At 39.0% G+C, this 24829-nt stretch overlaps 1 protein-coding gene across 2 annotated transcripts in view; it reads right to left on the bottom strand.

Moving 5' to 3' along the window:
• Positions 1-8150: 8150 nt before the first annotated feature.
• The window catches only part of dapk2b (death-associated protein kinase 2b), a 69845-nt gene continuing 53166 nt past the window's right edge, over positions 8151-24829 (bottom strand). The window contains exons 6-12 of one of the 2 annotated variants that reach the window (XM_055156030.1): positions 24669-24717; positions 24567-24593; positions 22560-22712; positions 20662-20707; positions 12030-12119; positions 11866-11943; positions 8151-8834 (exon numbers count right to left, since the gene is read on the bottom strand). In XM_055156030.1, the coding sequence (XP_055012005.1) occupies positions 8748-8834; positions 11866-11943; positions 12030-12119; positions 20662-20707; positions 22560-22712; positions 24567-24593; positions 24669-24717 (530 nt within the window). In that variant the 3' untranslated portion in view covers positions 8151-8747. Of the gene's footprint in view, positions 8835-11865; positions 11944-12029; positions 12120-14063; positions 15121-20661; positions 20708-22559; positions 22713-24566; positions 24594-24668; positions 24718-24829 lie in introns of those variants that run through there. The other variant, XM_055156029.1, reaches the window with a different exon arrangement.

The following is a 24829-nucleotide window of genomic DNA, read 5'->3' as shown; positions in this document are numbered from 1 at the left end:
TTCAGTCCTGGTTTAGTCCTGGTTTAGTCCTGGTTCAGTCCTGGTTTAGTCCTGGTTCAGTCCTGGTTTAGTTCTAGTTTAGTCTGGTTTAGTCCTGGTTCAGTCCTGGTTTAGTCCTAGTTTAGTCCTGGTTTAGTCCTGGTTTAGTCCTAGTTCAGTCCTGGTTTAGTCCTAGTTTAGTCCTGGTTCAGTCCTGGTTTAGTCCTGGTTTAGTCCTGGTTTAGTCCTGGTTCAGTCCTGGTTTAGTCCTAGTTTAGTCCTGGTTCAGTCCTGGTTTAGTCCTAGTTCAGTCCTGGTTTAGTCCTGGTTCAGTCCTGGTTTAGTCCTAGTTTAGTCCTGGTTTAGTCCTGGTTTAGTCCTAGTTCAGTCCTGGTTTAGTCCTGGTTCAGTCCTGGTTTAGTCCTGGTTCAGTCCTGGTTAGTAGTCCTGTTAGTCCTGGTTTCCTGGTTCAGTCCTGGTTCAGTCCTGGTTCAGTCCTGGTTTAGTTCCTGGTTTAGTCTGGTTTAGTCCAGTCCTGGTTTAGTCTGTTCAGTCCTGGTTCAGTCCTGGTTTAGTCCTGGTTCAGTCCTGGTTTAGTCCTGTCCTGGTTAGTCCTGGTTAGTCCTGGTTTAGTCCTGGTTCAGTCCTGGTTTAATCCTGTTTAGTCTGGTTTAGTCCTGGTTCAGTCTGGTTTAGTCCTGTTTAGTCCTGGTTTAGTCCTGGTTAGTCCTGGTTTAATCCTGGTTCAGTCTGGTTTAGTCCTGGTTCAGTCCTGGTTTAGTCCTGGTTCAGTCCTGGTTCAGTCCTGGTTCAGTCCTGGTTTAGTCCTGGTTCAGTCCTGGTTTAGTCCTGGTTTAGTCCTGGTTCAGTCCTGGTTTAATCCTGGTTCAGTCCTGGTTTAATCCTGTTATAGTCCTGGTTTAGTTCTCCTGGTTCAGTGACCTGACTTGAAATGACTTGAAGCTCAAAGCAGACGACTTGGACTTGACTTGGACTTATGGGCCAATGACTCGAGGCTCGACTTGGACTTGCTTGTATTTGACTTGGGACTCGACTCGGACTTCAGGTCATAGACTTGAGACTTGGTCCCACCTCTGACAGAGAATATGAATTTAAAAAAAGGAAACAAAAAAGCAGATTTTTGCCGTTTTAAACATCAAACACTGAAATAAAAAAAAAAAAACATCCAGACCATTCAAATAAACATTTATTTTATACATTTTATAACATTTCATACACAGAGTGCAAACCACAAGGCACATTTTGTTCACTTTATGAAGTACAAATAAGGTAAGACATCTGGCATTAGTATTTACAACATAAATATAAAAACTAACATTTAATTAACCGACTTTAAAGCTCCGATATCACGCAAAACTGAATCTCGTTATAATGTTGTTAACTCCTCAAAAACAAACCTGGACTCGTGTTTTGTTTCATTCATATTTGAGTAACTCTTTATTATTAGTCTGTCTACATCTCCAAAACTCAAAACGCTCTGTTCCACCTCGTGATGTCATGAACGGCTCCTTTTACCTTCAGTAGTTCAGTCGAAATTGACGATTCCAGAGCTGAAATCGTCCAAAAAAACGAAACACTTTCTGAGTAATTTCTGTGTTAAAGGTTGTATGGAGGATTTTTTTTTTTTGTTTCAAATTGTCAATGAAAGTTTAAAATACCATTACAGAGACGCAGCAGCCTTGTAATTATGATGATCCAAAAAAAAAAGAATGAAAATTTATCAACTGTGGACGTGTTGAGGCCAGATAAACATAAGCCAATAGAACACGAGGCTGCCTCTTTACCTATTGGCTGTTCAGGTCATCAATCAAACTCCCTACGTTTCTAGTGTAATTGACTCGTCGGGATGCAGGGATCACGTGGTTTATGCAGCGGTTCTTAGAGGCTTTTTCAAACTGTCACTTCCTCACAAAGTTTGTTGCGACGGCGGACGAGAATCCACGACCAGTTCGCCGCAAAAGAAAGTCGGTTCTTGAGGTCGCTGAAAGAAGAAGAGAAGGGGAAAAGGAGCGAAGACAAACTGAGGTGATTCTTGGAGATTCCTTCCAGCGATTGCGCGAGTGAAGCGGACGAAGGGTCTAAAAACTCGCATGCACAACATTTGTAAAAGAACTGTCGCTGTATTTCTCTTCCCTTAAAAAAATCCTCCATACAACCTTTAAGGAGAAGTGTAAATACGTGATCGAAACAAAACGCAGCTCCAGGTCTGTTTGTGAAGAGGAAATAACACCAGAGCAGATCAGAAACGGCGTAAAAACGAGCTTTAATAAACCCAGACTCTCGTCACTGGAGGAGGAGACGTAATGAAACTTGTGCTCGCTGTAAACATACGGCTGAGAAAAACTGAAAAAGTCACATGTATTTAAGTTTAAACTGTGTAACTTCTCGGTTCAGGGTTTATTATGGAGTACGAAAGATTTCAGAAATATTAGTCTGCATATTTGTCTGTAGTTGAGCATAAAATAAATATTTGTAGTAAATACTGTGTTTATTTTATCCATCAGAATATAAACTGAAAAGTTATGGCATCAAGAATTACAATCACCAAATGAAAATTTACGATTTACGCTTTCTTCAGTATAAAAACGAATTCTCAGACGCGACTCGACTGTCAAAAATACATCATGACTTCACAGGACTAAACCAGGACTAAACCAGGACTAAACCAGGACTGAACCGGGACTAAACCAAGACTAAACCAGGACTAAACCAGGACTAAACCAGGACTAAACTAGGACTGAACCAGGACTGAACCAAGAGGACTAAACCAGGACTAAACCAGGACTGAACCGGGACTAACCAGGACTAAACCAGGACTAACCAGGACTAAACCAGGACTAAACCGGGACTAAACCAAGACTAAACCAGGACTCAACCAGGACTAAACTAGGACTGAACCAATAGGTCTAAACCAGGACTAAACCAGGACTGAACCGGGACTGAACCAGGACTAAACCAGGACTCAACCAGGACTAAACTAGGACTGAACCAAGACTAAACCAGGACTCAACCAGGACTCAACCAGGACTAAACTAGGACTGAACCAAGACTAAAACAGGTCTAACCAGGACTGAACCGGGACTGAACCAAGAGGACTAAACCAGGACTAAACCAGGACTGAACCAAGAGGACTAAACCAGGACTAAACCAACTAGACTGAACCAAGAGGACTAAACCAGGACTAAACCAGGACTGAACCAACAGGACTAAACCAGGACTAAACCAGGACTGAACCAAGAGGACTAAACCAGGACTAAACCAGGACTGAACCAATAGGTCTAAACCAGGACTAAACCAGGACTGAACCAAATACACCCAACACATTTTATGTACGACTGGACTCATTCCAGAATTTACCAATATTTATTTTATGCTCAACCACAGACAAATATGCACAGATTTCTGTCCTGCACAAGAATATTTCCTCCATATTATGACACCTTCTTTTTTTCTATGGATACGTCATTGTTCTGCCTGGAATGTTCCACAGTGTGACTTTAAACAGCTCTACTTTACTTTTATTCAATCACAGGTGGTTTTAAAGCTCAAAAACACCAAGAAAAACAAACATTCTGACTGTGAGCGGCGTCGCCTCTCCACAGATCTGACTCGTAACTTGGTCTGGTTCGGTCTCCATGAAGATTGAACATTCCAGACAAAGCAGTAACATCTCCATGGAGAAAAGTTACACAATGCAGCTTTTAGAGAAACAAGATGCATTTTCATGTTTTTAAGTTTATGTTTAATGTTATTGCTTTGTCTGGAATGTTTCACAGTCCGGCTTTAAACCTTTCTATCGTCATGGAGACCAAGTTACAGTTACAAGTAGTGTTGTAGTCAAGACCGCACTAATCGAGACCAAGACCAGTCCGAGACCACATGGCCCCTGAGACCGAGACAAGACCAAGACCACGGCCCATCGAGACCAAGACAAGACCAAGACCAAGCACCATCGAGTCCAAGACAAGACCAAGACCAAGCACCATCGAGTCCAAGACAAGACCAAGACCACGCACCATCGAGTCCAAAACAAGACCAAGACCAAACGCCTTCAAGTCTAAAACAAGACCGAGTCCAAGCACCATCGAGTCCAAGACAAGACCAAGACCAAACGCCTTCAAGTCTAAAACAAGACCGAGTCCAAGCACCATCGAGTCCAAGACAAGACCAAGACCAAGCGCCATCGAGTCCAAGACAAGACCAAGACCACGGCCCATCAAGTCCAAGACAAGACCAAGACCAAGCACCATCGAGTCCAAGACAAGACCAAGACCAAACGCCTTCAAGTCTAAAACAAGACCGAGTCCAAGCACCATCGAGTCCAAGACAAGACCAAGACCACGCGCCATCGAGTCCAAGACAAGACCAAGACCAAGCGCCATCGAGTCCAAGACAAGACCAAGACCACGCACCATCGAGTCCAAGACAAGACCAAGACCAAGCGCCATCGAGTCCAAGACAAGACCAAGACCAAGCGCCATCGAGTCCAAGACAAGACCAAGACCAAACGCCTTCAAGGCCGAGACAAGACCGAGTCCAAGCACCATCGAGTCCAAGACAAGACCAAGACCACGCGCCATCGAGTCCAAGACAAGACCAAGACCAAACACCATCAAGTCTAAAACAAGACCAAGACCAAACCACCATCAAGTCTAAAACAAGACCAAGACCAAGCACCATCAAGTCTAAAACAAGACCGAGTCCAAGCACCATCGAGTCCAAGACAAGACCAAGACCACGCACCATCGAGTCCAAGACAAGACCAAGACCAAGCACCATCGAGTCCAAGACAAGACCAAGACCAAGCGCCATCGAGTCCAAGACAAGACCAAGACCAAACGCCTTCAAGGCCGAGACAAGACCGAGTCCAAGCACCATCGAGTCCAAGACAAGACCAAGACCAAGCGCCATCGAGTCCAAGTCAAGACAAGACCAAGACCAAACACCATCAAGTCTAAAACAAGACCAAGACCAAACACCATCAAGTCTAAAACAAGACCAAGACCAAACACCATCAAGTCTAAAACAAGACCGAGTCCAAGCACCATCGAGTCCAAGACAAGACCAAGACCAAACACCATCAAGTCTAAAACAAGACCGAGTCCAAGCACCATCGAGTTCAAGACAAGACCAAGACCAAACGCCTTCAAGGCCGAGACAAGACCGAGTCTAAGCGCCATCGAAACCGAGACAAGACCAAGACCAGGCGCTGAGTCAAAAGTGAGACAAGACCAAGTCCAAACGTCATCGAAACTGAGACAAGACCAAGTCCAAGTACCATCGAAACCGAGACAAGACTGAGTCCAAGTGCCATCGAAACTGAGACAAGACCAAGTCCAAGCACCATCGAAACCGAGACAAGACCGAGTCCAAGTGCCATCGAAACTGAGACAAGACCAAGTCCAAGTACCATCGAAACTGAGACAAGACCAAGTCCAAGTACCATCGAAACTGAGACAAGACCAAGTCCAAGCGCCATCGAAACTGAGACAAGACGAGTCCAAGCGCCATCGAAACTGAGACAAGACCGAGTCCAAGTGCCATCGAAACTGAGACAAGACCAAGTCCAAGTGCCATCGAAACTGAGACAAGACCGAGTCCAAGTGCCATCGAAACTGAGACAAGACCGAGTCCAAGCGCCATCGAAACTGAGACAAGACCAAGTCCAAGCACCATCGAAACTGAGACAAGCCCGAGAGTCTGAGACGAGACCAAGACCGTAAAAAAGTGGTACCAAGACCGGCCTCCAGTACTACGACACTAGTTACAGGTCAGATCTGTGGAGAGGCGACCCCACTCACAGTCAGAATGTTGTTGGTTTTTTTTGGCATTTTTGAGCTTTAAAACCACTTTTAATTAAATAAATATAAGATAAAGCTGTTTAATGTCCCACTGTGGAACATATCCAGAGAAACAGACCCATAACCATGAAGTTCCACAGTGCAGCTTTAACATTCGCCGTGTTGTGTTGTTGTTGTTGTGCAGTTGGAGGCAGCAGGAGCTCGTGCGGTCAGGCTGCCGTTGGAAGAGGAAGCTGTGTGGATGTGCAAACACTGACTTCCCAGTTCGCGTCCACAAAGGGCCTTTTTATGCTCCACAAACATGCGATTTCGAAAATGTTAATTACTTTACAATATAAAACTGTCGAGAAAACGAAAGGGCAGAGGGTCAGTCCTGGTCCTGGTCCTGGTCCTGGTCCTGGTCCTGGTCCCGGTCCGGAGAGATCTCTGCAGTTTGGCACATACGTCTACGATTCATTTTTCAAACTAAACGAAAATTCACATTCACTATCTGCTCTCCAACCAGAAGAAAATGTAAAATAAAAACTAAAAAAACGTCAAAGTACAAAAGGAAACAGGTTTGAACGTCTCCACGCACTAGAACAGGCTGTGTTCAGGACATTTCTAGAAATTTATACGGACATATGAGGATGGGGGTCCGTGTACCAGTCGTTTAAAAACAAAAACAATAAAATGGGAAAACAGTTTGTTATTTCATTATACCATTAAAATAAAATAGCGAAATAAAAACATTAGGATCATGTAAAACGAACATTTTAAGACCAAAATGTGGAGTTTGGCAGCTGCAGTGATGGAGAAAGGATGACGGTTTTTCAATATAAAGTGAAATGGAGCCAGAGAAGATGGAGCCAGAACCACGCCCATGGGTCCACGTATCATTCGTCCTTTTGAATTTCAATTAAGAACGACAAACAATAAAATTTGAAAACAGTTTATTTCACTTTTCCGTTTTAGTGTCAAACAACAACAACAAAAAATGTTCGACCTCTATTTAAAATATTTAATTTAAAGTTTATTCCAAATAATAATAAATAAAAATGAAATTGGTGTTATTATTTTATTTTATTTTACTCTAAGTTTATCGCTGCTTCCCGTTTCTCGTCCTGGAGCTCAGCAATTACTTTCTAAGACGCAAAAGTAAACGTGTCGCTATAAAAAAAGACGACATTTTTGTCCATGAAACTGGAGCAGAACTTCGGGCAAATAAATCGGAGAGAATAAAAATAAAAAAAAATTTAAAATAGGCACCAAGACTTGAAATAAACTTTAAATTAAATACTGGAAAAAGAGGTTGAAATCAGTTTTTTTGTTTGACACTAAAATGGAATAATAAAACAAAAATTATAAAACAAACTTTTCCCCATTTTATTCGTTTTTGTTCTTTATTGAAATTCAAAAGAACGAATGTTACACGAATTCATGGCTGTGCTTCCGGTTCCATCGTTTCTGGCTCCATTTCACTTTGTATTGAAAAACCGTCTGTACCTGCTGCTGTCAGACTCGTCATTCTGGTCTTAAAATGTTCGTATTATCTCGCTCGTTTTTATTGGTGTTTTAATTTTTATTTAATTTTTATTTTGACTGTTTTGACTCTAGTCCTGGCTTAGACCTGGTTTGGACCTGTTTAGTCCTGATTTAGTCCTGGTTTAGTCCTGGTTTAGTCCTGGTTTAGTCCTGGTTTAGTCCTGGTTTAGACCTGGTTTAGTCCTGGTTTAGTCCTGGTTTAGACCTGGTTTAGTCCTGGTTTAGTCCTGGTTTAGTCCTGGTTTAGACCTAATTTAGTCCTGTTTTAGACCTGTTTTAGACCTGGTTTAGACCTGGTTTAGACCTGGTTTAGACCTGGTTTAGACCTGGTTTAGTCCTGGTTTAGACCTAATTTAGTCCTGCTTTAGACCTGCTTCAGACCTGGTTTAGACCTGGTTTGGATCTGGTTTAGTCCTGGTTTAGACCTGGTTTGGATCTGGTTTAGTCCTGGTTTAGACCTGGTTTAGTCCTGGTTTAGTCCTGGTTTAGACCTGGTATAGTCCTGATTCAGTCCTGGTTTAGTGCTGGTTTAGTCCTGGTTTAGTCCTGGTTTAGACCTGGTTTAGTCCTGGTTTAGACCTGGTTTAGTCCTGGTTTAGTCCTGGTTTAGTCCTGGTTTAGACCTGGTTTAGTCCTGGTTTAGACCTGGTTTAGTCCTGGTTTAGACCTGGTTTGGACCTGGTATAGTCCTGATTCAGTTCTGATTCAGTCCTGGTTCAGTCCTGGTTTAGTCCTGGTTTAGTCCTGGTTTAGACCTGGTTTAATCCTGGTTTAGAGCCTGGTATAGTCCTGGTTTAGACCTGGTTTAGACCTGGTTTAATCCTGGTTTAGAGCTGGTATAGTCCTGATTCAGTTCTGATTCAGTCCTGATTCAGTCCTGGTTCAGTCCTGGTTTAGACCTGGTTTAGACCTGGTTTAGTCCTGGTTTAGTCCTGGTTTAGACCTGGTTTAGTCCTGGTTTAGTCCTGGTTCAGTTGACGTCACTAATCGTGTTTCCTCACTAGTTTCATTCACATGTTTGAGTAAATCTTTATTATTTGTCCGTCTTCATCTCCGAAGCTCAAAATGCTCCGTTCCTCTTTGAGATGAAGAAGTCGTTTTCAAGTTAACAGCTTCTTTTACATTTTGTTCAGTAAAGATCATCAATTCCTGGACTAAAATGATCCAAATGGGAAAAGAACTCAGCCTAAATCTACAGGGTTTGTGCGTTAAACATGTGAGAATGAAACAAAACAAAACTCCAGGTCCGTCATGTCACTGAACACAGCCCATAGACCTGAAGTAAACAAGACCCGGGACAGAAGGAGCCTCCGGATGTTTGCACTGAATCACCGGCTCCAGACAGTGAGTAACGAAAGTGCGTAGTCTCCATGGCGACCGCGGGGGGGACGACGACGACGACGGGGGCGTACGAGCCGGGTCTCAGGAGGTGCTGCTCCTCTTTCGGGTCCTGGGTTTCCTCTTCACACTCTCCTCCTCCTGGTCACTTTCACAGTCTCTCTGCGCACACTACAAATACAAAAATAAAAATAAGAATAAAAATAAAAATAAGAATAAAAATAAGTATAAAAAAATTTAAAAATTAAAATAAGAATAAAAATAAGTATAAAAATTTAAAAATAAAAGTAAGAATAAAAATAAGTATAAAAATTAAAAAATATAAATAAGAATAAAAATAAAAAAAAGAATAAAAATAAGAATAAGAATAAAAATAAGTATAAAAAATTAAAAATTTAAATAAGAATAAAAATAAGTATAAAAATTTAAAAATAAAAGTAAGAATAAAAATAAGTATAAAAAATTAAAAATAAGTATAAAATAAAAAAAATTAAATAAAGATAAGAATAAAAATAAGAATAAGAATAAAAATAAGGATAAAAAAAATTAAAATTAAAAGTAGGAATAAAAATAAAAATAAGACAAAAAATAAGAATAAGAATAAAAATAAGTATAAAAATAAAAATAAGAATAAAAATAAAAAATAAGAATAAAAATAAAAAATAAGTCTAAAAAATAAAAAAAAATAAATAAGAATAAAAATAAGAATAAAAATAAGTATAAAAAATAAGTATAAAAAAATAATAAAAGTAAGAATAAAAATAAGAATAAAAAAAGTAAGAATAAAAATAAGAATAAAAATAAGTATAAAAATTAAAAAATATAAATAAGAATAAAAAAAAAAGAATAAGAATAAAAATAAGAATAAGAATAAAAATAAAAATGCAGTGTTGTGTCAAATATCAAACATGATTTTCACATTTCTAATTTTAACCTCCTGGGATTCGAAGAAAATTTTAAAACTGTATTTCAATATATATATTTTTTGCGATTTTCTATTTGGTTGTAAATTAACATTAGATTTAGCATTTAGGTTTTTTATTTTTTTTTATAATTTTGTAACATGTCCTCTCTAATGAAGTCTCTTTTAATCACAGTGCAGCCACAAAGAGACATTATTTATTTAAAATTTTGTTATTATTTTATATTCTGCTTGTTCTGGATTCAATGTTTAAGAAAAAATATTATTAAACATTTATTTTAATAAGAAAAGGTTTATCATTACATATCTAGAAATAAATATGTATTAAATATTTAGTTTGGGTCACGACTTAGTCCCAGTTTTTAATTTTGGCCTCTGTGAATTTGAGTTTGAGTGAAACTATTGACTTAAAAGATCGACGGGTTCACTGAGTGTCCTCCACAAAAGACACAAACGAATGAATCTCAGGAGGTCATGAGAACACTGTGCCCTCCTTTAACTGAGCCACATTCTCTGGGGGTGTGACGTTAACTGTAGGCACTGCTCTGTCTGAAGCTCTGGTACTCGGGTTAGACTTTAATCTGAACTACTCTGAATTACGAGAGGTAAACAAATCCCTCTGGAATAAAATCAATCTCCTAAACAGAACCATGAATCTCAGACTGATCACAGGCTCCTGAAAAAATGCTGTTTAAATCCATAGTTTATTTCATTCCATTTCATTTCATTTCATTCCATTTCATTTATTTATTATTTATTTATTTATTTATTTTTATTGTGTTTGTTTATTTATTTATCTATTTTTATTTGTATTTATTTATTTAAATTATTATTATTATATTATTATTTTATATATGTATTTATTTTATTTTATTTATTGTTTTATTTTATTTATTTATTGTTCAATTATTATTATTATTATTATTATTTTAATTTTATTGTATTATTTTATTTTTATTTTATTTTATGTTATAACTTTTAGACAATCCAAAAAAATTTTTTGTCAGTGTTTGATCATGTGTGTCTTGTGTCACCATGGCAAACTGCTTAACATTCCACCATACACATACATGTAGAACACCTCCAGCGTCTCAATACTGTTGTTCTTGAGCTCTGCTGCTGTGGAAAAACCAACTGCACGTGTTTTACAGTTTGATAATTTTGTGCAAATATTGTTTTCAAATCATTTATCTCAGCCGAACGTCACTCGCTCATAAAAACTGTTTTCCAGGACAGAATCATATTTTCTGTTGTGATTTGAGCGTGTGTTTGTGTGTCACAAGTACTGACATTAGAATCCATTTTATTTTATAATTATTTATGTTTTGATTTGTTTTTATTGTGATTTTAATGTATTTCTTATTCTGTAAAGCACTTTGAATTACTTTGTGTACGAATTCTGCTCTACAAATAAACTTGCCTTGCCTATTTTTTGGGGCTAGATCAGCATTTCAGCCTGAGAGAAGACCGTATTGGGCCCGCGGGCCATAGTTTGGACACTGCTGCTGTTTAATGTGTGACACCTGTACAAGCCTGTGACAAAATTATACATTGACGTTGTAAAGTTTTAAACAAGACTTGGACATTGTGCAGCTCCAGGGCCACATACGGCTCAGACTGGTCCATTTAAACTCATTTGGAATCACAAAATAAACATATTTTTTCATTTTACCTCATGCCTGAACTAAAGCTGCATCGTTTTTATTTTAGAGGTGTTTTTTAAATGACATTTTTTGTACGGCAATTTCATTTTTTCATTGTTTAGTCATAACAAACTCTCAAAAGTCTGAGCAGCTTGTCAAAATAATGACATGCCTGCTTTTTATAAAGAAATACAATTAATATTAAGCAGAATTGAGTTAAGCATTTTGAACGCCACAATATTTTCTGTTTCTTATGTGGCCTCGTGGAAAAAATAATTGCCCAAACCTGTTTTAATTGGACATGACTGGAAATGATTTTGTCATGGTTCAGGTTTTGTTGTGGTTGTAGTTTGTGTTTTATTTTGAAATTTGTTTTGTCTGCTTGTAGTTCTGAGTTTTATTTCCTGATTGTTTTCTGTTGTTGATTGTTTGCTCCGCCCTAATGTGTCTCATCTGTGTCTCATTCATGTGTGTGCATTTATACCCTGTGTTCTCGTCTCTTGTCATGGCAATTTACTCTTGAGTTTTGGATTTTTTTTTGGTTTTGTCATTAAATACAGTCCTGCATTTTGGGTCCTCCCTCTGTTTCCACGTGACACATTTTTGAGTTTTAATAAATCTCTGTCTGAGTTCTCACCTCGTCCTCGATCAGCTTCGGTCCTTTCTTCATGATGCGTGTTAAATGATTACACAGAGCTACGATTCTGAACGACAGCTGGAAGGAGACAATCACCATTAATACATTTAGATAAACTTTAAAACATATTGAAAACTGTTTTATTTTAGATTATTTTGTGTTACCTTCCATCTGCGGCGGGCGTACTGTCTCTTAAAGTTCTCCAGGTTGACCACAGAGAGTCTCTTGACCATGGCCTGTCGAGGGTTCAGAGGCTGTGGGGCAGAGTTAGAGCACATTTAGAAACAAAAACAGGTTTATACAAGTTTATAAAGGGGTATAAAAGCGTAAAAATAGTCATGAGTCCCATTTTGAGGACTTGAAAACAAATAATATTTCGTTTTAAATTGTTAATCACGTCATAAGAGGCTTAATTTTTCTTCATTCTATCTAGACCCATTGATAAAAGTTAAGTTCTAATAAAGTTAAATAAAAGTAAAACCATAAAATCACAAAAAAAATGAAGTAAATGTAAAAATGTAAAATTAAAACCGCAAGCGGCATCGAACGGCCCTCATACAACACCAACATAGAACGTAACCAAAGTGGAATTCTTAAAAAGTCAGACACGTCATATTTAGTGCACATTTTTGTTTATTTTTGTGAAACACGACATTGAACACAGTGAAAAAAAAAGAGGTAAGACACTTTTCAAATGAATAAATCAATAAATAAATCAAATGCAAGTTTCAAGTGCTCGAGTTTCACAAAAATAAACAAAAATGTGCACTAAACATGAAGTGTCTGACTTTTTAAGAATTCCACTTTAGTTACTTTATATGTTGGTATGTGAGGGCCGTTCAATGCCACTTGCGGTTTTAATTTTACATTTTTACATTTACTTAATTTTTTTTGTGATTTTATGGTTTTACTTTTATTTAACTTTATTAGAACTTAACTTTTATCGATGGGTCTAGATAGAATGAAGAAAAATTAAGCCTCTTATGAATGATTAAAACCGCAAGCGGCATCGAACAGCCCTCGCACGCCAACATAGAAAGTAACCAAAGTGGAATTCTTAAAAAGTCAGACACGTCATATTTAGTGCACATTTTTGTTTATTTTTGTCAAGCACGACATTGAACACAGAAAAAAAAAAAAAAAAAAAGAGGTAAGACACTTTTCAAATAAATAAATCAATAAATAAATCAAAGTTTCAAGTGCTCGAGTTTCAAGTGTTTTTCAGGTAAATCACAGAAACAGAAACACACTGTGGTCGTGGCTTTAAGAAAAGTGCAACAATAAATAAATAATAAATAAATAAATGTAAGAAATTATTTGAAATTAAAGACATTTAAACACTAATACATGCAGATAATCTCAAATTACATGTACATTGTTGTTATTTGCATTTCTGTCAAACTATTACAGTGGTTCACTATTAAATAAATGTGTTTTAAAGTTTATTTTTTATCATGTAATTATGATTTAATAAATTAAATTTACTTGGCTAAGTCCAAAATCAGGTTCAGAAAACTTTGTGTTTTCATAAAAGTACAAATAATGATAAAAACAAACAATAAAGAGAAAATAAAACATACACTTAAATCAATAAAGTAATAAATAAAACTTTTAGGCAGAAGGTAAGACCCCAGTACAACAGTTTATACGTCGTGTCCTTTGGCAAGACACTTCTCCTGCTTTTCTCTCGGTGTCTGTGTGTCGTCTTTCACGTAGGAGTTTTGGATGAAGGAAAGTTTAAATCAGACCTAAAGTGCTTTTGTGTTTTCTGTAGTTATAAAATCTGACGCCCGTGGATTTTTCTGTTGTAATTTGGACATTTTAAATCACAAAATTCATCTAAAACGGCGTCATAAAAGAAACAAGTGCGTTGACTTTGGGGTTAGAAAACTTTAGTGTTCAATGGAGCTGAACGAGGACTGAACCAGGACTAAACCAGGACTAAAACAGGACTAAACCAGGACTGAACCAGGACTAAACCAGGAATAACCACGATATGGGTCCCTCCTATGGATAGAACCAAACCAGGATTAAACCAGGACTAAACCAGGCTGTAGGCTCCTCCTATGATTAGAACCAAACCAGGGCTAAACCAGGACTAAACTAGGACTAAACCAGGACTAAACCGGGATGAAACCAGGACTGAGCCAGGACTATAAAAGGACGAAACCAGGACTGAACCAAGACTAAACCAGAACTAAACCAGGACTAAAAAAGGACTAAACCAGGACTAAAGCAGCACTAAACCAGGACTGAACCAGGACCAAACCAGGACTAAACCAGGACTAAACCACGATGTGGGTCCCTCCTATGGACAGAACTAAATCAGGACTAAATCAGGAGTAAACCAGGACCAAACCAGGACTAAATTAGGACTAAACCAGGTCTAAACCAGGATGTGGGCCTCTCCTGTGGATCGCTGCCCATCACACTAGAGCGGAGCGTTTTTTTTTTTTTGTTTTCTTTTTACATTTGGACCAAACCAACGACAAAACGCTGCCCAATCCTACGAGTATCACCCATGAAGAACATCAAACTGGACGAGGAAGTGCGGACGTCGTCACAGTTTACGTGTAACGGTGGATCTGAAAACGGGGGTTGATCAGCTAAACGGCATCTTCAGAATAAATATTTAGATTCTGAAGTATTTAATTCAGAACAATTAATTCAGAATTAAAAAAACATCCAATGAGAGAAGGAAACAACTATAAAAACTTTTGCAGAATAGGTCTGATTTAAAAACATTAAGATGCCGTTTTATTCCTCTTTGGCTTTTGTGATCTCGTAATCTTCTCCAGCCAACAGGGAGGAGAGGAGGAGCTTGGAGTCCAACCTCAGCGTGTCCATTCTCCTCTGTCTCTGCTTGAAGCTCATCTCGATCTGCTCCAGAACCACACCCACGTCTCTCACACGCTCCCGGACCTTCCTCCGTTTCTCCTCCACCCCGGCAAACACAGACCACGCCTCCGAAACCTGCCCCCCGCCGGTCGCTCGCCGCTCTCCGTCGCTGCAGGCGCGGAGCAGAGCCTGGAGGTCTCTGTGCAGAACATCGTGGACCTCTTCGACCTCCGCCAACCCGGACCCGATCGCGCTCAGCTCCTCCACCAGCTGCGAGAATCGGGCCAGGTCTGGAGCGTCGGTGCGGTCACGGGCGGAGTCAGGGGCGGAGTCAGGGATGGGGTGGGTGAGCTGGAGGTCTTCCGTGGGTTGGTCGAGCTTGATCTTCTCAGGCGTGGGGCGGTGGACCGGGTGGGACTTCGGATAAAAGGTTGAAGGACACTGATCAGAAGAGGTTCTCAAACACACGTGGTCCATCTCCTTCAGGTTAGTGCGAGATCGTGAGACACAAAACTCCACTCCAGACACAAACATGCTTCAATTTTGTGACGTCTTCATTCAGTTTAAAGCAAAATTTTAGTACGGATCTGATCGAGGACCGTGTGGACGCCTGAAAACGCTGATACTCTGACGTGACTGTGATTTGCGCCTTCCTGATTTACTGGGTTCGTGACATCGGTCATGTGACGATATTGTGGAAAACTGTTTAAACAAACCAGAGACAAATGGGAAACAGCGGAGCTACAACTACTTGCTCGTACACGGTCCACGAAAAGACTGTTTTTATGCTTGCCGTCTTTCTCGGCTCAAAATCGGCTGCTATAACTTAATAGAGTTTCAGGCGGTTTTGCGTTAAAGGGCAAAGTACAGTTCTATAGTTCTATGTGTATGATCTGCAGACGTTTAATCTCTGAAAAGTTTAACATGAACCATCTCCAACACGACAGAAACACAGAACAGACTCACCATCAGCAGAACACCCCTCTGTCACAGAAACAACACTCATATTCCACTGAGTCGTGTCCTTTAGTCCGACAGAAACTGAACCGCATCAGCAGCTGTTTTTTTGAGCATTATAGTTTATGCAAATGAGTCATGTGGTTTTAAGTTTCATTTCTGTAAAACGTAAACAAATATGCTCAAAGCTGTGTGGAAAGGGAAGACTTTGATTGCGGACACAGAAACGACGTGTCTGGACGCAAATCGTTTCCGATACGGTGATACGTTTCAGTGTAAACATAACCTTAGTAACAAAGATTACACACACACATACGGGTAAACAAACTGCCAGATTTTGACGTTATCCTAATAATTCTCATCCCAATAGTACGGCTGAAAACGAAAATTTATGTTTAACTTTTGCAAAACCAAATGGAGATTAACAATCTCTACTGAACTAAAGGTAAAAGGTTTGGCTGTAACGATATCCAAGTCTCACGATACGATATCGTCACAGTATGAATCTCACGGTACGATATTTATTGTGATATCGTGGGAAAGGGGAGGCTCACGATTAGAGATGTAACAATATCCAAATCTCTTGGTATGATATTTTCACGATAAACATCTCACGGTATGATATTTATTCCGATATTTTGTGGAGGCTTAAAAAAATGTGAATATGTGACTTTTTCCTCTTAAAATGCTTCGATAAGACTTAATCCAAAGAACTAAGACTTAAAAGTGTTAGAACTGTTATTTCTTCTTGTCGTCTGCACTGAAATGGAGCAAAGGATCATGGTCTATGTAGTTCTAACTCTTCATTTAAGCAAAGAGACTTGTGATTCGATATATTGTGATGATCCACGATATTATTGTGAGAACTTTGACGATACGATATCAGGATATTTCATTTATTGTTACATCCCTAGTAAAAGGAGCTGTTCACTTGAAAACAACCACAAACAACATGACATCACAAGGTGAAACAGAGCGTTTTGAGCTTTGGAGATGTAGACGGACTAAAAATTAAAAGTTACTCAAACGTGTGAATGAAACAAAACACAACTCCAGGTCTGTTTTTGATGAACAACATTATAACCAGTGTTGTGAAGGTGACTTTTAAAATGTAATCCCCTACAGATTACAGATTACATACACCAAAATGTAGTTTGTAACAGAATCCATTAAATTACTTAAAGTGAGTAATGTAATCTGAATACTTTGAATTACTTGATTTGCTGTAGAGAAACAAAGACGAGGAAATTGTAACATAAGAAGTTTTATCTGATAAAAGAAAAAAAAAGTCCAGACTTTACTGAACCAAATTAAAAAAGAGACACGTCCACACAGCATAATTTAGTCCTGTTAAATCTTGTTTTAGTCCTGGTTTAGTCCTGGGTTAGACCTAGTTTAGACCTGGTTTTAGACCTGTTTTGGACCTGGTTCAGTCCTGGATTAGACCTGGTTTTAGTCCTGGTTTTAGTCCTGGTTTAGACCTGGTTTAGACCTGGTTTAGATCTAGTTTAAACCTGGTTTAGACCTGGTTTTAGTCCTGGTTTAGACCTGGTTTAGACCTGGTTTAGTCCTGGTTTAGTAGTACCTGGTTTAAGTACAGGTTTAGACCTGGTTTTAGTCCTGGTTTAGACTTTGTGTAGTTTCCGGCAATGAGTGGAATTACCGAAAAAAAAAAAGAAAAGAAAAAGGGATTTAGCCCAAAATGTGAAAACAGTAAAATCCCGCCGTGTAATCCATTTATTTCAACAAAGTAACTGTAATCCAATTACCACTCACTGAAACAGTAACTGTAACTGAATACAGTTACTCATCATTTGTACTCTGATTACATAACTCTGGTACATGTAATCTGTTACTCCCCAACACTGATTAGAACATGATTTAAAGCTCACAAGAGTCCATTTTGTGTAATATTGGACCTTTAAACGTCTGTTGGAATCCATTTTTGGCGTAAATATTGGTTTGTTTTTTTTACACTTTTGTGCTGATCCTTCACTTCCTTTTATTCTACTGTACTAAAATAACACCTGTGTTCTTTTCGGAGCTCAGCGAGACAAAACCCCAAATCCTAAACCGTACGCAGAGCCACTTAAGACCGGATTTCAGTTAAATATCTAAACAATGACGCGATGCATTGTCTAGTTTGTAACGCAGACTACAAAAGTGCGTGTTTGTCTAAGTTATATGAGTCTTAACGGCATAAATCCCCACGGAGCGAAGTGAAGGAGCGTTTTTTATTTTTTTTATATCTGCTCAAAGCTCGCGTACATGTCTGACCAGGCTCCGCTCTCACTCACTCACGCCCTGTAACTGAATATTTGCTCTGGCTTGTCTGGCTGTTGTCACCACACCACGCCCTGCTCCACGGGGAACACGCATTGCACATTTTTACACGCACGAGGACATGTGTTCGGCCGATATTAGGGGCGGGAGATGAGAGACGAAATCGTAATCATGATTTCCTTTGAGGCGAGGTCACGGTTTCAGTTTGACAGATTTATTTATTTAACAGACATAACAGGTTTGCGTGGGGGCTTGTAACGTCCTATATGACACTAAATAGATTGTTGTGAGCTTTAAAGGTGCACTGTGTAACTTTTTGGCTGCTTGTTTCTATGGAGATGTCACTGCTCTGCCTGGAATGTTCCACAGTGTGACTTTAATCAGCTCTATCTTACATTTATTCAATTACAGGTGGTTTAAGAGCTCAAAAATACTTAGTAAAACAAACATTCAGACTGTGACTCGCCTCTGGGTCCAGTCAAGCAGAAATAAACAACAAGGCCAAAAATTCAAGTAATTCATCTGATATAAAAATGTATTGAACTACATATGTACTCTAGTTTATGAAACTGTTGACCTTTTTTCTGTACCATTTTTGGTTCTAAAGTTCCATACGTTTTAAACAGACCATGTATGAAACATGGAACAAAAATTATTTTCCAAATTTCAAAGACCTGAAAATCATGTAAATAAATGGATGTATTTCATCATATCTTGTGTTATTCCATCTTTGAACTGTTGATGAAGGTACATGATTTTTCCCAAAAAATGTATTTAAAATGATAAAAATTTGCTTGGAAGGACTGACATATTTTATAGAAATAGTTTCCTTTCATTTTGAAGTAATATTAAAGTATTCAGAAGAAAAAATCTGACAAATGATGTAAAATCCTGCACCTTCTACTTGTTTGCACAATTTTCCCTCCGTTACTTTTCCCTCCGTTACCATGACCTTTCTTAATAAAAAAATCTCATGACTCAAAAAGTAAGAGGTTTTTCAACCTAATCTTGTACCATATGGTAGAAAACTATATGAAGCAAATATTCAAACCAGTTTGTTAAGGATATGTAAGTGAGAACCAAGAGTTATCACTGTTTGGATTTATTGCCCAAAAAGTGCTGCATATTTCATTCCCTCCGTTACCGACATGAGTTTTTAAATTTTTTGTCAACAACTTGAAAGAATATCACAGGTTTAACTTGACCCTGTTGGAGTGTAACTCTTTCCTACATTCTGATACTTTACTTATTTCAATAGTTCCTCTAGTTTCTGAATAAGAGACATTTGAATGTCAAAAATCTGACCCTGTTTCCCTCCGTTACCACTTGACCAAACCCTTTTATTTAATTACAGGTATTTTTAAAGCTCAAAAACAATTAGAAAAACAACATTCTGACTGTGAGCAGGGTCGCCTCTCCGCAGATCTGACCTGTAACTTGGTCTGGTTTGGTCTCCATGAAGATAGAAAGGTTTAATGCCATACTGTGAAACATTCTAGACCAAGTAAGGACATCTCCAAGGAAAAAAAAGCGTTTGATGGAGCCTCTACCAGAAAATTTACACAATGCAGCTTTAAGGTTACGTTTACACTGAAACAAATCACAGTATTGGAAAACGATTTGCGTCCAGACACGTCGTTTCTGTGTCTGCAATCAAAGTCTTCCCCTATCCACACAGCTTTGCGCATATTTGTTTACATTTTACAAAAACGAAACTTAAAACCACATGACTCATTTGCATAAACTAAACACTAAAAAAAAACATCTCGCTCCTTGTGCCTATAGGTCATAAACAATCAGGTTCTGTCGAACTTAAAAAGGACATGACTCGGTGGAATATGAGTGTTCTTTCTGTGACAGAGGGGTGTTCTGCTGATGGTGAGTATACATAGACACATGTTTATATGAATGGACAGATATTTTAGCCTCTTAGTGTTTTGTCGGTGAATGACTTGGCAGCGCACAGACCTACATCAGAGTATCAGTGTTTTCAGGCGTCCACACGGTGCCGGATCAGATCTGTACGAACATGAATTCGTGGGAGTTGGAGGCACCAGATCGTTCCGTCTCTGGAGCCATTTTCCATCGGATTAGTGTGAACGAACACTGCGTCCACAACGAAAACAACTCGAATACGACGTAATGTGGACAGGGCCTAAGTTCTAATGTAGTTTCCTCCTCAAAAACAGACTTGGAGTTGTGTTTTGTTTCATTCACACATGTTCGAGACTTTATTATTTGTCTGTCTACATTTCCAAAGCTCAAAACGCTCTGTTCCACCTTGTGATGTCATGAAGCGGCAGTTTCCAAGTTAGTGGCTCCTTTTACGTTTAGCTCAGTAGAGATCAGCAATTCCAGTGGCTGAAATGATCTGAATGATTCTAGTGGAGGCGTGTGGAGTTAAAAAACACAGTGGAGCACTTGCTGTATCACTGCATGACATCACAAGGTGGAGCAGAGTGTTTTTTAATGCAGGGTTTGTGTGTTAATTTAAAATGTGCGAATGAAACAAAACACAACTCCAGGTCTGTTTATGATCAGAAAGTAGCGTAATATGGGCCCTTTAATATTTTGATGTTTTTTTGTTTTTGTTTTTTTGTCAAATTTAGTTTCCACAGTTGCTAATTGTGTAGAATTTGTTAATGTCGTTGTCAAACACAGAGCAGAGTGTTGTGAAACGCCAACAGAACGTGCTTTGTGTGAACAGGTCAGACCTACCTTTATCCAGGGGTGGTTCAGGGTTTCTCCTATTGTCATCCGTTTTCTAAAAGACAAAAACAAAGAAATGATTTCAAGATTAACCGTCCAGCCAGAACCACACGCTACGACAAAACTTTACAAAGACGAGTGGATCTGGAGCCTGGACCTGTAATAAAAACTGGATAAGCCCCTCCCCCTCTGTGCAGACTAGTGGCCGCTCCAGGTACTGCGCCTTCTGGGAACCCAAAAAGAAAGGACACAGGGCTTTGAACCACAGCACCACTAGAAAAAAATATCTGATGAAGGCTTTTTGGCCGAAACCTTATTTTGGAAATAAATAAGCTTTAGGACATCGGCCCTCGGCATTTTTATTTTTTTCACTTTTGTCTGGCTGCTCCTTGCATTTTCACCTCTACAAGAATTTTGGTGTGCGTTTTCTGTTTCTTTTGATATTATAATTTGTCTAACATAATTTAAAATATATGTTGTTAGTAGTTAGTGTTAAATTATCGCGTTAATTGTGATTAATTAATTACAGTCATATTTAGCGTGTTATGTTTTTTAATCGCGTTAATCTTATTTTTAATCTCTAATTTACTGTTTCTGTATGTGAGTTGCCTTATTATAAAATTTGTTTTTATGTGTTGTTAGGACACAGTCCCGCACTGTGCAGTCCTGCTCCGCTCGCTCCCGCAAAGAACCGTAGCCTGATTTTCATTCCCGTTCTCGCCGCATCTGCGATAAACCTGCACACGTCTGATCTCTGAAAACATCACGACACAAACACAGAACAGACTCACCTTCACCATCAACATCTATATTCCACTGAGTCGTGTCCTTTAGTAGAAGCTGAACCGCATCAGCGCACAAGAGCGTTTTTTTTTTCTTTTCTCTGCTTTTTATGCAAATTAGCCGTACGGTTTTAAGTTTAGTTTCTGTGAGAGTTGCGCAAAGTTGCATTAAACACATTATAATGTCAAACGGGCTGATGTGGCTCTAGAGTGGTTACGGTTTATATGTTGTAAAGTTTATCTATGCAGATTAGTAATAGTAATAAGGGGAGTCAGCGTTTCAGGTTCATGCAGCTAAAACCTGGAACAGTCTGAACATGTGAGACAGACTCTTCTGTGACGCTGTTTAAATCCAGACTCAAAACATTTCTGTTTAACTGTGCAAATAACTGAAAGGTTTTCATTCCGCACTCTTCTCTCCAATTTATGTCTCTCTTTTTTAAAATTTTAATCTTCATGATTATTTATGTTTTGATTTGTTTTTATTATGATTTTAATGTATTTCTTATTCTGTAAAGCACTTTGAATTACTTTGTGTACGAATTGTGCTGTACAAATAAACTTGCCTTGCCTTGCCTTGCCTAATAATAATGATACTTATATAAAAACGTTAATGATAGTATGAAAATAATGTAATAATGAATTTAAATAAAAATACCTCAAGTTGAAGGCTTTTCTCAGCAATTTTTAGGTGAGATTAAAAAAAGAGATTCATTAGATTAATTCATTACAGATCATAATGACTTAATCTCTAAAAAATTTTAATCGCTTGACAGCACTAGTTGTAGTGTTGTAGTGTTCCGTTATGTTCGGCAGATCAGCAGTTCCAACCAGTTGCCTGTGAGTGACTTCAAAAACACGATTAGAGTCCTGTTCCCCATGGAAAGTTTTAGCAGGTTGTGAAGACGCTGCTGCTGAATCCACGGTTTTATCACAGGCCCAGTGTCGGGAACTACACCGGAAGTCGTCATCTGTATGTTTCCAAATGTCTTCTGGTAAATAGAGGCTAAATCTAAAATGTTCTGCTTAAAAATACGTCACATTCTTTATCATTGATTCTTTACAGTCTTTCTTCATTTATAGTGATTGTTTGTTTGTGTCTCTGGTCGTGTGTCGGTGACGTACCTCTGGTCCTTCTCCAGCAGCTGGCGGATGAAGCTCTTGGCCAGTTCGCTCGTGTTACTGAACAGTTCTTCGTCAAAGTCATAATTAACGGCTGAGATGTTCCCCAGTGTTTCCTGTTTGCTCTCCCCGAGAAACGGCGACGCTCCGCTCAAACTGAAACATCACACTCCATCAGATTCAACATTTACTGAAAACATGCTGTTTTCTGATCTATGTCCTACGGAAGCCGAGAGGGGTCACGACAAATGTCAACGCCGCAAGAAATACAAATGCGACAACACAACAAAAAGCCACAACACACCAAAAAAAGCCACAACGGAAATGACCGCGGGACTCTAGTTTAATGCAAATGGCGCAACAAATACAAATGCCACAACACAAACGCAAATGCAGCAACACATTAAAAAGCCACAACACATTAAAAAGCCACAACACATTAAAAAGCCACAACACATCAAAAAGCCAAGAAGAAGAACTACAACGTGAAAAGTAAAGGAACGGACAAGCTGGAAACGTAAATAAAAGTAATTTATTATTTTATCATTATTCGTTTCACGTTGTAGTTCTTCTTCTTCACTTGCCGCTTGATCGGTCCATCGGAAAATAGAGTCCCAGTGTCACTTCCGTTGTGGCTTTTTGATGTGTTGTGGCTTTTTCATGTGTTGCAGCATTTGTGTTTGTGTTGTCGCATTTGTATTTGTTGCGGTGTTATGACCCTTCTCGGCTTCCGTAATGTCCTAATGTCGTTTCCTCATCACAAACAGACCTGGAGTTGTGTTTTGTTTCATTCACACATATTTAACATAAACCGGAAGTACTCCACTGTGTTTTTAGTATGAAAGTGTTGTGTGCGCGAGTGTCCCGGGGCAGCTGTGGCTCTAGCAGTAACTTAACACCACTGAGTGTTGAGTGAATGAATTGATTTGAAAGGAACTATAGGCGAGTTTCAGCTGACGTCATTGTTATTAAAAGCCCGCGTTGCTGCTGGGAAATATTTTGGTCAGAGGCAAGAAACACGGTAGCGTCAAACACAGTGCGTAACCTCGCGTATTTATCCCCGATAATGGTAAATTCCTGCTGCATTATCGGATGCACAAATAGAAGCACAGAAGAAGGAAAATGTCTTTTTCGTATTCTGAGTGAAAAGAACCACTAACGGTGAATTAAACGACTTTCAAACATCCGCAGAGCAAACGTAGAAGATCCTAACAAACCATGGACTCCAACAAGTTCAACAACACATCGAGACTCTTGGAGGTTTTCATCTTTTCTGCTGTGAATGGCCCAGGAGTTTCCACCAAGTCATTGTGGATGTCGCCCAAGTGAATATTTGTCCAGGTAGTTGGAGATTCTGACCAGAAATTTGGTTTGTTCCACCTTTTGTCGGGGTTGAAAAGGGTGATTTGTCGTCCGTCGATGTTTATGACCAATTTCTGGTCACATGGTCTTGGGTCCTCTGCCGTTAGAGTGGATAAATAACCGGGATCAATACCCTTTACGTGCTTTCTCGCTCCGTCCGTCATGTTGAATTAGTGTTTCTTGCCGCCGACCAAAATAATTCCCAGCATGCAACGCGCACTTTTGTCAACAATGAAACTCGCCTATAGAAATCCAATGATTAATTTAAAAATAACTAATTTAAACTCCACACACCTTCACTAGAGTCATTTGGATCATTTCAGCTCTGGAATTTTTAATCTCTACTGAACTAAAGGTAAATGATAGTGGGTTCATGACATCACAAGGTGGAACAGAGCGTTTTGAGCTTTGGAGATGTAAACAAACTAATAATAAAGATTTACTCAAACGTGTGAATCAAACAAAACACAACTCCAGGTCTGTTTTTGAGGCGGTAACAACATTATAACATGATTTAAAGTTCACAAATGTCAGTTTTGTGTAAATGTTGGACCTTTAAGGCAGTAAATCGTGATTATACTGAGACAGCGGCTTTAAACTTAAAACAACATTCCTTTACATTAGACTCATTTGCGTCGCTTCACTCACAGGATGTATGTGATGACTCCGATGCTCCTGTGAAAAACAACACCAGTTAATCCAGAGTTATGTCCCAGGTCACATGACTCAGCCCCAGGTCACATGACTCACCACATGTCGGCTGCCAGGCCCAGCTGCTCGTAGTTCACGATCTCTGGAGCTGCACACAACAACACAGAGGTGGAGCAGTGAGGAAGGTTTCTACTTAAAGGTGCACTGTGGAACTTTTCTGGTGGAGGGTCAGTCACCTGCTTGTCTCCATGGAGATGTTA

Source organism: Boleophthalmus pectinirostris, unplaced genomic scaffold (genome assembly GCF_026225935.1).
Source record: "Boleophthalmus pectinirostris isolate CB_2022bp ecotype Guang Dong unplaced genomic scaffold, ASM2622593v1 HiC_scaffold_2, whole genome shotgun sequence".
Lineage (NCBI taxonomy): Eukaryota > Metazoa > Chordata > Actinopteri > Gobiiformes > Gobiidae > Boleophthalmus > Boleophthalmus pectinirostris.
The sequence above is the reverse complement of the archived record's forward strand: the minus strand, read 5'-3'. Positions and strand labels throughout refer to the sequence as shown.